This window comes from Mus caroli, chromosome 7 (assembly GCF_900094665.2).
Source record: "Mus caroli chromosome 7, CAROLI_EIJ_v1.1, whole genome shotgun sequence".
NCBI lineage: Eukaryota > Metazoa > Chordata > Mammalia > Rodentia > Muridae > Mus > Mus caroli.
Window position 1 is genome coordinate 396,944 of NC_034576.1, and position 11,591 is coordinate 408,534.

The 11,591-nt window shown below is 49.7% G+C and overlaps 1 protein-coding gene across 1 annotated transcript; it reads left to right on the forward strand.

Moving 5' to 3' along the window:
* Positions 1-15: 15 nt before the first annotated feature.
* On the forward strand, positions 16-11,591 carry Prpf31 (pre-mRNA processing factor 31). Its single transcript, XM_021166688.1, has 14 exons — positions 16-87; positions 735-919; positions 1,024-1,084; positions 2,848-2,931; positions 3,515-3,612; positions 4,316-4,422; positions 4,886-5,055; positions 6,565-6,722; positions 7,023-7,112; positions 8,987-9,114; positions 9,214-9,286; positions 9,949-10,077; positions 10,162-10,260; positions 11,159-11,591. Exons 2-14 carry the CDS (start codon positions 743-745, stop codon positions 11,282-11,284), a joined length of 1,500 nt encoding a protein of 499 aa, XP_021022347.1. The 5' UTR covers positions 16-87; positions 735-742; the 3' UTR covers positions 11,285-11,591.

Below are 11,591 nucleotides of genomic sequence, written 5' to 3' on the forward strand. Positions count from 1 at the left end.
TTATCGGCGGCAAGTAAACGTCATCAAAGAGAGCCGAAGCTCTGGGGAAGCGGATTTCTTGGAAACGATTGTGAGAGGATCGAAGCTGTGAGTGTGAAGGAGAAGAAGGGAGGGCGGGAAACCAAGCTACTGGAGGAGAAAGTGTAGCGGGCGACTTAAATCATAGTCTAAATAATAATAATAAACGTATGAAGCGCCTTAGAACTAATATTCAAGACGTGAGTGGATCACAGCATAACTTTAGGCTGAAATAGGGCATGTGGGCCAGACGGGTGGAATGAAAGAACTGAAGGCAGGGTGAGGGAGCAAAGAGCCCCTCAAAGATGAATAGTTACTCAAAGACTCAGAGGTGTGGGGAAAAGTTGCCAGGTCAGGTGGTACCTGGAGGGATGTGCTGTGTTCTGTGTGGGTAGGAAAAGCTGTGGAGCCTGCATGTGGCTACAGGAGCTGATGAAGAAGAAACTTAAAGGGATCCGGGAGAAGGTGCTCCTTCTGGTGATGTGAGTGGACAGGGTCAAGATGCGGTATTAGAAGCTGGGCGTGGTGGCGCACGCCTTTAATCCCAGCACTCGGGAGGCAGAGACAGGCGGATTTCTGAGTTCGAGGCCAGCCTGGTCTACAAAGCGAGTGCCAGGACAGCCAGGGCTATACAGAGAAACCCTGTCTCGAAAAACAAACAAACAAACAAACAAAAAGATGCAGTATTAGGGAACCCCATTCTCCCTTTCCTATAGGCCTCGGGATGTCTCTGGCTGATGAGCTCTTGGCTGACCTCGAGGAGGCAGCAGAAGAGGAGGAAGGAGGAAGCTATGGAGAAGAAGAGGAGGAGCCAGCAATTGAGGATGTACAGGAGGAGACACAGCTGGATCTTTCTGGAGATTCAGTCAAGAGCATTGCCAAGCTATGGGATAGCAAGATGGTGAGGTGGTACCCTTTAAGTCAATGTTCCTAGGAGGAGGAGTGGCAGGAGAGCAGTTCTTTCTGAGAGGCCTAGTTTCTGACTGTGCTCTCCTTCCTCATCAGTTTGCTGAGATCATGATGAAGATTGAGGAGTATATCAGCAAGCAAGCCAAAGCGTCAGAAGGTGCCTCCCCACGCTTGCTTTCCTCTGTCCATTCTGACTCCCTGACTCTTTTGCTCCTTATGGTTTTTATCACCAAATATCTCTCCCTTCTCAGCTTTCCTCAGAGCACTCTTTTTTTTTTTTTTTTAAATCCAGTTACTGACCCACTGAAAACATACTGCATTGTACCCAGACATGATATGTGTTTATATCTCACCACTTGGGAGACTGAGGCAGGAGGTACATGAATGAGTTCAAGTCCAGTCTGGTCAGAGTCAGCCTGGGTAAAACCCTGTCTCAGAAATATGTACATTCATGGAGTTGGAGAGATAGCTAAGAGTATTTGCTGCTCTTCCAGAGGCCTTGGGTTTGGTTCTTAGCATCCACATGGGCCATAACTATCTGTAACTCCAGTTCTTGGCGATCTGACATCTTCTGCTCTCCATGGGCATTATATATACATTATGCACATCAGGCAAAACACACGCATACATTTTTTTTTTTTAGAAGAAAGTGAGACAACACCTATGTTAAAAAAAAAAAAAAGGAAGAAAGAAAAATAAACATGCATATTGCACTATAAAACTGATGTGTTTTCTAATTGTGAGGAGACTTGTCTCTGGGTTCTCTGAACTATAGGGCCTTTTCCACATCCACAGACAGGGTGTGTACACATGTATGTACGTATATTTTTAAATATGGAGACAAGGTTTCACTCTGTAGTTCAGACTGGCCTGGAAGTTACTAGGTAGCCTATAGTGGCCTTGAACTCTCAGCAGCCGTCCTTTTTCAGCCTCCTGAGTGTGAGGAGGCAGAAGCAGCCATGCCCACTCTGTAGTCCCTACAGAAGGGACTAACTGACCCTGCACTGGGTCAGGGAAGAAGTGCCCCCTGTTGGAATTTGAGTACTTGTGCTAACCCTGGGGAAGGAACAAGGGCTGTTAATTTACTGAGTGATGGGAGTCTCCCAGCCAGCTTCTACAGGGATTCCAAGTGGCAGGCAGAACAAGAAACTTCTTGTTCCGTAAAGCCAAAGAAAGTCACAGAACGTGACTGCCTGATGTCAGGTTTGATGAATCAGGCCTGCTCATGTCAGGTGTCTTAACTAGTGGGGGAAGTGGACACAAAGCCTGTCTAGCAGAGGTGGCCCAATTCATGCAGACTGTCACCCTTCTGGGGTGGAGGTGGGGGGGTTGTTTAAGGCCCTCAGAGTTTTAATGACCTGAAGGGACATGTGAGGCCACATTACTCAATACCAAAAATTGTCTATGCATAAAGTGTGGTTTCTAGAAACAGACTTAAGGAATGTTCCAGGGAGATGGAACAGTACCTGTGAAGGCAGGAGTGAAATAGCCTTGAGTGCCCGGTGGCTGGGAAGATGGAGCAGAAAAGCAGAAAGGATAATGCTGTAGAGCCAACGAGTCATTGGATCTCACTGAAGGGACTCCTGTGCTGTGTGCACCTAGGTTGCATGTGTGGGGAACGTGGACCTCCATCTGTATGGGCGACCTTGAGTGCCAGTCTGAGGATCTTGCTCGCTAGCCGCAAGGCTTTGGGAAGCTATTGGAAGGTTTAATTTTGGAGCAAGATGAGGTCAAGACCAGATTGACCCAGAGGATAGACTGCAGGAGAAAGATGAGAAGCAGGAGTAAGGCTCCTGGGGAGGAATATAAGCCTCAGTGACTTCTTCAGCCCCTTATGTAGCCCCTCAGCCCCTCCTTTCTGATTCCATCCGGCCTCCACCCCAGCTTTGTTCCTCCCCCATCCATATCTCTTCTCTGTAGTGATGGGACCAGTGGAGGCAGCTCCTGAGTACCGAGTCATTGTGGATGCCAACAACCTGACTGTGGAGATAGAAAATGAGCTGAGTGAGTGATGGGAAGGGCAATGGAGACACCAGTATCCTGTGCTCTTCACTCTTTCGTTATGACCCAAAGGGAAGAACAGGCATGAACCTGGACCTCTTTTGTTTGCCTTTCTTGGGCAAAAATATTGCCCTGATTAGGTTCATCTTCTATAACAGAGTAAGTAACTAACATAAATTGTACTTTCCTCCACCATAAAAGTCTGAATAAGCAGGGCAGGTCTGGAGTCATCCTTTGACCCCCTTGAGCAGCCAGGCTTTGCCACCTGGTACGTGCTCCAGGATGATGCCCACCTCCGCATCCCTACCAGCAAGTGTGGAGGGAAGATAGGCCATGGTTGTTTCCTTAAGGCCACGATCTGGAAGTTGAAAATTGTCCCTTCAGTTCATATTTTGTAGACTTTTGTAGAACAAACTCCCACCTGCACGTAGCATTGGAGACAGCTAGGAAATTAGACTTCGTGCTGGCATCCATGTACCCACGCATGATTTGGGGTTGGTTATTAGAGAGGTGGAATTGGGTATTGGGGATAGCAGCAGAGTCTGCCTCCCCCTCAGTAGACACCTGTCCTTGATGTCCCATTTAGACATTATCCACAAGTTCATCCGGGATAAATACTCCAAGAGATTCCCTGAGCTAGAGTCCTTGGTGCCCAATGCTCTGGATTACATCCGCACCGTCAAGGTGAGTGGAGAGAAGGCTGGCTTTGGAAGAACTGGGGCCACGAGACCATGAAGCCTCAAGTCTAGAAATAATGGAGATCATGAATGGGGCTCAGTGGTGAGGGACAGATACTGGAATGGATGTGTCATACACACCCCTCGCTTCCTTCCTCCCCTTGGTTTCATGGAGGATAACCACTGACCTGGCCCTTACCTCTGGCTGCAGTTGGAGCAGGTGTCCTTTGAGCTGGCAGAGGCCACAGCTGAATAAGAGCTAAGACCCTGCATGGGAACAAGCAAGGATGAAGTCAGAAGGGGCAGGGAGGGAAGCTGGGAGAGGTCAGAAAGGGCAGAGAACATTAGATGTGGAAGGTGTTGGCTTCTCTACAAGTGATTGGAACGAGTGGAGGTGAAAGAGCAGGGGTCCTGCCCTGTCCAGGAGATGAGGATGGTGGCGCAGGAATTGTGTCTGTGGAGGCCTCTGTAGTGCAGCACGTCTTCCTGGGGGGCTGCTTCGCCCAGCTTCTACTTCTGCATCAGCAGAGCAGAGCAGGCAGCAATGATGCTTTAGGCAGTGAGGTTGTAAAACTGTAGAAGGCAAGACAGGTCTCCAGTGTATGGACCTTAGCTTTCCCAGCTTCCTCAAGGGGAGACCTCTGTTAGTGTTGTAGCAAAAGAGGGTCTTTTGGGGTTACTACAGATTCTCCCTCCCCTTCCTACCCCAGGAGCTGGGCAACAGCCTGGATAAGTGCAAGAACAATGAGAACCTCCAGCAGATCCTGACCAATGCTACTATCATGGTTGTTAGTGTCACTGCCTCTACTACCCAGGGGTATGTATGCCAAACGGTAAGGTGCCGCAAGCCTACCAGAGGACAGTTAACAGGAGAGACAGAATGGAGGGCATGGTCAGAGTGGTGCTGACTGAGAATTATGGCCCCTAGACAGATGGAATTTTTATGATAGTTCCAAAACTAAACAAACACACATGCATACACAGCTGAGACAGTAGATGGAGCTGACCACCAGTTAGAAATGTACCTAGCGGGGCTGGTGAGATGGCTTAGTGGGTAAGAGCACCGACTGCTCTTCTAAAGGTCCTGAGTTCAAATCCCAGCAACCACATGGTGGCTCACAACCATCCATAATGAGAACTGACTCCCTCTTCTGGCGAGTCTGAAGACAGCTACAGTGTATTTACATATAATAAATAAATACATCTTAAAAAAAGAAAGAAAGAAATGTACCTAGCAAAACTGGAGTCTGTCCACAACCCTCACATGCTCTACAATGTAGGCAGCAGCTGTCGGATGAGGAGCTAGAGCGGCTAGAGGAGGCCTGTGACATGGCACTGGAGCTGAATGCCTCCAAACACCGCATCTATGAGTATGTGGAGTCCCGGATGTCCTTCATTGCACCCAACTTGTCCATCATCATTGGAGCATCCACAGCTGCCAAGATCATGGGTGAGGTCCCAGCGGGGTCCCTTTGGCAGAGTCTGCTGATAGGTTAGGTTGCCTTAGAAAGTGGGGTTTGGCCTATTGTGTTGTCCCCTGAAGTCAGAGGTCAGCCAGTTCGGCACATCCACACAATAGAAGCAGAGCAACCCCCTTCTTGGTTGAGCTGGCTGGCTTAATTAGGTCGCACAGATGGCCTCTTCCTGACAATAGGCCCATTTTAGACTTTGGAGCAACCACAGAGTACCGAAGTCAGCTCAGGCTTTCCTACTACTTGGGGCAGCAAATCCTCCCATATGCTATGCTCTTCTCCTGGAAGCTCCTGTAGCAGAGTCCCTTCCCTCGTTGCAGAGATGCCTGAAAAGGGAATATGGGAAAAATCACCATCTTTGCTTACTTAGCTTCAGTCTTGAGTCTCTCTGGCCAGGCTATTTCAGAGCTGGCAAAGGCTGAGACCAAGGTGCTGTGAGACCTCTCCAGAGGCCTCTGCCTGGCTCAGACGTGTCTTCTGTGTCTTCATGGAGCTACACCACTTGTATCTGTGTCCTTATCTCCTTTCCATACAAGCATGCCAGTCGGATAGAGTCAGGATCCATGTGACCTTATTTTACCTTAGCCATCTCCTTAAAGATTCTGTGTCCTGTGCTAGAAAGATGGCTCAGCTGGTAAAAGAACTTGCTGCCCAGGGTTGGCAACTTGAGTGTGGTGGTTCCCCCAAACCCACATATAAGTGGGAAGAGCTAAGTCCCAAAAGTGTCTTCTGGTCTCCATGCACACACCCTACTTATACACATAAAATAATAACAATAAAATACCCCCCAAAAGATCCATATCTTTCTAGATGCAGTAGCTCATACTAGTAACGCCAGTATCTAGAAGGCTGACGCAGGAGGATTACTTTGAGTTTGAGACCAGCCTTGGCTACAGAGTGAAATACTTGATATCAAACCAGCCAACAGCCGGGCGTGGTGGCGCACGCCTTTAATCCCAGCACTCGGGAGGCAGAGGCAGGCGGATTTCTGAGTTCGAGGCCAGCCTGGTCTACAAAGNAAAAAAAAAAAAAAAAAAAAAAAAAAAAAAAAACCAGCCAACAAATGAAGGAGCAAAGATGTCTTAGTCACTGTTCTATTGCTGTGAAGAGACAACTGGAGCTTACTTTTAGAGGCTTCAGCCATTATGATCATGGTAGGAAACACAGCAGCAGGCAGGTATAGTGCTGGAGATGTAGATGATCCTCAAGCAGATTGAGAGAGAGAGGGGCGCGCTCGCGCGCGTGTGCACACACACACACACACACACACATGCTGGACCTGGCATGGGCTTTTGAAACCTCAGAATTCACCCCCAGTGACACTCGTCTTCCAACAAGGCCACGCCTCCTGATCCTTCTAATCTATCCATGAGTCTCACCTCATGGTGACTGTATGCGCCTATGGGAGACACTCTTACTCAAAGCACAAAGGTATACATGAGCTCCTGGATGGGAGTCCTGGGCTCAGACCTCACCTCTTGTTGCAGGTGTGGCTGGAGGGCTCACCAACCTCTCTAAGATGCCTGCCTGCAACATCATGCTTTTGGGAGCCCAGCGCAAGACCCTGTCTGGCTTCTCTTCTACCTCAGTGCTGCCTCATACTGGTTATATCTACCACAGTGACATTGTGCAGTCTCTGCCCCCAGTGAGTCCTTCACCTTGTCCCCTGCCCCCAGCCAGCAGGCCTTATCTGGCTTGGCTGGCAATACTCCTCAGGCTCCTGGAGGATACCATTCTGGGGCCACCACTTGGCAATAGTTGGGTGGCTGGAAACTGGGGGGCAGCCAGAGCATACCCCTCAAGAGGCTGTTATTAGAAGAGCCCAACGGGTATGAGGCTTACCTCCCAGGGTCTGGGTATGGCTGTCCTAGATGAGGAGTGATTATTGTAGTGGCTGTTACCTTCTCTAGAGGTTCAGTTTCCTTTCCCCTTCCCATTGCTCCAGGATCTCCGGCGGAAGGCGGCCCGCCTAGTGGCTGCCAAGTGTACACTGGCAGCTCGTGTGGACAGCTTCCATGAGAGCACAGAAGGGAAGGTGAGGAGAGGACAGGCCTCTGTCCCTGGTGCTTGGGGTCTTTTCATGGGAAGATGCTACTTCAGAGAGCAGACAGATGTGTTTGTCTGCAACCCTTACTGAGGTCATCACATTCTCAGCTCTGGATCAGTGATAGAACAGTTATGACAACTCACTGTAGATGGAGTAGCTTCATATAAAAGTTGGCTAGGCTTCTAGCTCATATCTTTAACATCAATACTTGAGAGACAGGTGGAAAGATCACTAGTTTGAGGCAGTCTGGGTTATGTAAGTTTCAGGCCAGACTGGGCTGCATAGTGAAATCCTGTGTTTGCAAAAGTAAAAAGCACAGGGCCGGAGATGCGGCTCCATCACTTCAGTTCCTGCATGCAAGCATGAGGACTTGAGTTCAATTCCTAACTCAGGTTAAGGGGAAAAAAGGCAGGCAGAATACTTCACGTCAGTGACTCACCCCAGCCTGGGAAGGTGAGGGCAGGAGGGCATTCGGAGCTTGTGGGCCTGCCAGCCAAATCAGGAAGCTCCAGATTCAGTGAGAGACCCTGGCTCAGGAGAGAAGGTGAGCTGTTAGTGTAGAAGCCATGATACCAAGTCTTTAGCTTTTTGTGCAAAGATCCTCTGCCATGTGAAACGTCGTCACAGATCCTAGAGACCAGGACACCTGAAGCCAAGGTGGAGCCCTGTGTTGGAAGGGACAGTATTTTGCCTACCACAGTAGGACCTGTCCTGTACTAGCAGGGACATGATTCCAGTGATACCATCTATTTTTCTGTGTGGGCTTAAGAAACAGTGCTGTGTGCATTTCCCTGCTAGAAATTACATCATAGCCCAGGTCAGAGGTTCAGTCTTTCTTTTTGCCTTTTGCCACTTTCTAAACAAGGCAGTACAGCAGGGGGTTATATAGATGTCAAAGGTCTGCCGCAATGGCTTTTGTATGTGTGTGTGGTGGGTGTACTGGGATTGAACCTAGGACTCTACATGTTCTAGACAACTGATCTATACCACTCAACTACATCCTCAGCTCACCCTCACCCTTTTTTGAGTCATGTCTTATCTCTAGTCCAGGAAAGCCTTGAAAGATTTTTGATCCTCCTGCTCCAGCTGGTAGCTAGGATTGGAGGTTGGTGTGTCACAGCATTTATGTTCTAGCTGGGACCAAAACAACAAGGCAGTAGTTCTGAAAAGTCTGTAGTGGGTTCTGTAGTGCTTTGTGAATACCAGGGACAATAAGGGGAATTGTGGGGTTAGGAAGCTTAGATTCTGACTGACATAGAATGTGAAGAAAAACTTTTGAGGATGTTTTAGTTTGGACTTGAGTGAAGTTATAGTCAGTCGTGTGGCTACTTGTGCTATCCACTTGGAAGAGTGTTCCAGACAGAGTGAATAGTGAGTACAAAGATCTTGAGGCCAGAGTTGAGTGAACCCCAGCAGGGAGAGGAGGCTGCTGTTCCCAGGAGCAGATAATGTGTACAATCTTTGAGGGCCTCTGGCTGTTGTAGAGGCACTGAAAAGCAGGCTAGCTGGGATCTGTTCTAAGAGGCCAGGGGGATCTGTGGTGTGGAAGTAAGACAGTGGAAATGACATGCTGTCTGTTGACGAGAGAATACAGGGATTCTGCCTGGCCCAGGACTCAGACAGAGGCAATTATCCAGAGGGTGCAGAGCTTAGATATGAGGACTGAACCTGAGCTACAAGTTCAAGGAGCACTAGGCACTGGAACCCACAGAGCACCATTCCTGGACAAACGTGGAAGAACATGTCTTGGGGAGGGCACACTGTCAGGTGGTCAGATACACAATAGATGGGTTGATGATATATAGATGTTGGCTGAGGGGACGGTTTACATGGCTGGCCACAGCTTCTCAACTCCCCGCTAGGTGGGCTACGAACTAAAGGATGAGATTGAGCGCAAATTTGATAAGTGGCAGGAGCCACCACCCGTGAAGCAGGTGAAGCCCCTGCCTGCACCCCTTGATGGGCAGCGGAAGAAGAGAGGGGGCCGAAGGTAAGGAGTTCTGATGGGGCTGGATGTTTGGAAGTGGGGAAGGGAAACAGCTTCTTCCCAGCCAGCTCCCTATATCCTGTCAACACCCACTTGCCCTAGGTACCGCAAGATGAAGGAACGGCTAGGACTGACGGAGATCCGGAAGCAGGCCAACCGCATGAGCTTTGGAGAGGTCAGGCCTGATCCATAGTACCAGTGGGACCATATAGGGTCTTCTCTCTGCACATCCTGCTGCCATCCCTCCTCCCCACCCTGTAATCTGAGAGCAGATCTGGGGCTACCCAACCCTCCTCCCTCTTGTCTAGCCTCTCCTCTCAAACCACCTTCTCCATGGTGATCTCTGCAGCTCTCAGCTGGCTGGCTTCCCACGCAGCTCTCCAGGCCGCCTCTTTATCTGACTGTTATCTAGGTGGTCCTGAAAGAATCCCCTTAGGTGCCACCTCAGTAGTGCAGCTCATCCCAATTCTTGGCAACTTAATCTGGATGTAGAGAAAAAAATGGCTACTCTACTCAGGTCAGGAACCCGTTCTTCCCAAGGTTCCTAGCTATACCCAAACGGAGGCGGGATAGGCTCTTGGTTTTGTTCTGGTTTTTGTTTTTTCTTTTCTGAGACAAATGTGAAGCGAGCTTTAATTACATACTGCTGGGGATGATGGACTCTGGCCAGTAGGGTAGGCTCTTATTAGGTCACTTAATGCTGCCAGTCCCCTGGCTGATCAGGTGGTGTCCATGAGACTGGCTGATTGGAGAATCTGTGGGTTCTCAGGGGACTGCCTCAGGGGACTGGCTGAATGTACCCAGCGTCTTAACAGCAGGTTACTCTCATCTCACCAGATTGAGGAGGATGCCTATCAGGAAGACCTGGGCTTTAGCCTGGGCCACTTGGGCAAGTCAGGCAGTGGGCGTGTGCGGCAGACCCAGGTGAACGAGGCCACCAAGGCCAGGATCTCCAAGACACTGCAGGTATGGATTTGGCCCATGAGAATGGGAGGCAAGTGGGATATGGAGGTCAGTGAGCCTGGATCACAGCCTCCCCTTTCCCTACAGCGGACCCTACAGAAACAGAGCGTGGTGTATGGTGGGAAGTCAACAATTCGTGACCGCTCCTCAGGGACTGCCTCCAGTGTGGCCTTCACTCCCCTCCAGGTACCATACCCTTTTCTACCAGGCATGTGATCAGGCTGCTGTGGAGGTCTGTTGAGATAGCACATGAGCTTAGGCATACACACACACACACACAGTAAGTGCCTAACAGTTGGCCGTGACAGTTGTGACAAGCTCAGAGCAACTTTGGAACCAGGACTAGGATGCTGCCCATGTGATCCAGATACTCGCTGAACTTCCTAGGCTTTGTTTAAAAGTAGTCCTGTAGTCAGGGTGACGTCAGGTGGACTTGAGTATCACAGCAGCCCAGCGGCACTGAGCAGTGTGAAGCCGAATGGCCTGAGGTTACTTACCACAGAGATAGGCAAGTATGTCCCATAATGTCCCAAGGAACTAAAGAGCTCCCTAGCTTGCCAGAAGTGCCTACTGAGTACCTGCCCACCATGTTCCAGGCTTTGGGCATAGAGACAAAAGAGACAAGCTTTGCTTTTGTGGGGAGAGGGTTGGGGAGGACAGATGATTGAGTCTAGTACACAATGTATTAGAAGGCACAGGTGCCAGGAAGAAGCAGGAGTGGAAGGTGATGGGATTAGGGAAAGCCCAGCAAGAGGATTGGAAATATTCAATACAGTGCCAGCATTGTCATCACTGTCATGGGTGGGATTTGCAGGAAACTGGCCGGCCATTTCCCTCTGGGATCCAGAACCAGGCAGGAGTGGTGATGTTAACATCACCTGAGGAGGTTAATAGTCCTGATATCTAAGACCTACCCCAACACCCACTGTGTCAAAAATCTCCCAAACTAAGGGAGACTTCAGGGACTGTAAATGGTTCCATGTCTACAAGAGTGTCTGAGCGACTCTGACATGTCTGGTTCTCATACTAGAGGGAGGCCTGAGCTTCCCAACTTAACCTGTCACCCTCTTCCTTTCCAACCCAGGGTCTAGAGATTGTGAACCCACAAGCAGCCGAGAAGAAGGTAGCAGAGGCCAACCAGAAGTATTTCTCTAGCATGGCCGAGTTCCTCAAGGTCAAGGGTGAGAAAAGTGGCACCATGTCTACCTGAAGGGGCCCCGCACCCCAGGTGACCATCCACTGAAAGGACATAAAGGACTGGAGCTTTTGAAGTGACAGATATCCAGCCAGGAAGTTGTGGTGCGGTGGAGGCAGCCTTCCATGCTTTGTCTTTGGCCCAAGGCCATAGCATCCAAGGAAAAGGATGAAGAACCTTAGCCTGCCTCCCCCAGCACCCATGCTGCTGCTCCCCTAAATGGGCAGAAAGGTCTTCCTCACACTCAGCTTTTCTACTTACAGGGGAAAGGCAGTGCTTTTATAGAAGGAGTACAATTAAATGTGTGGTATCAGGCTCGGAA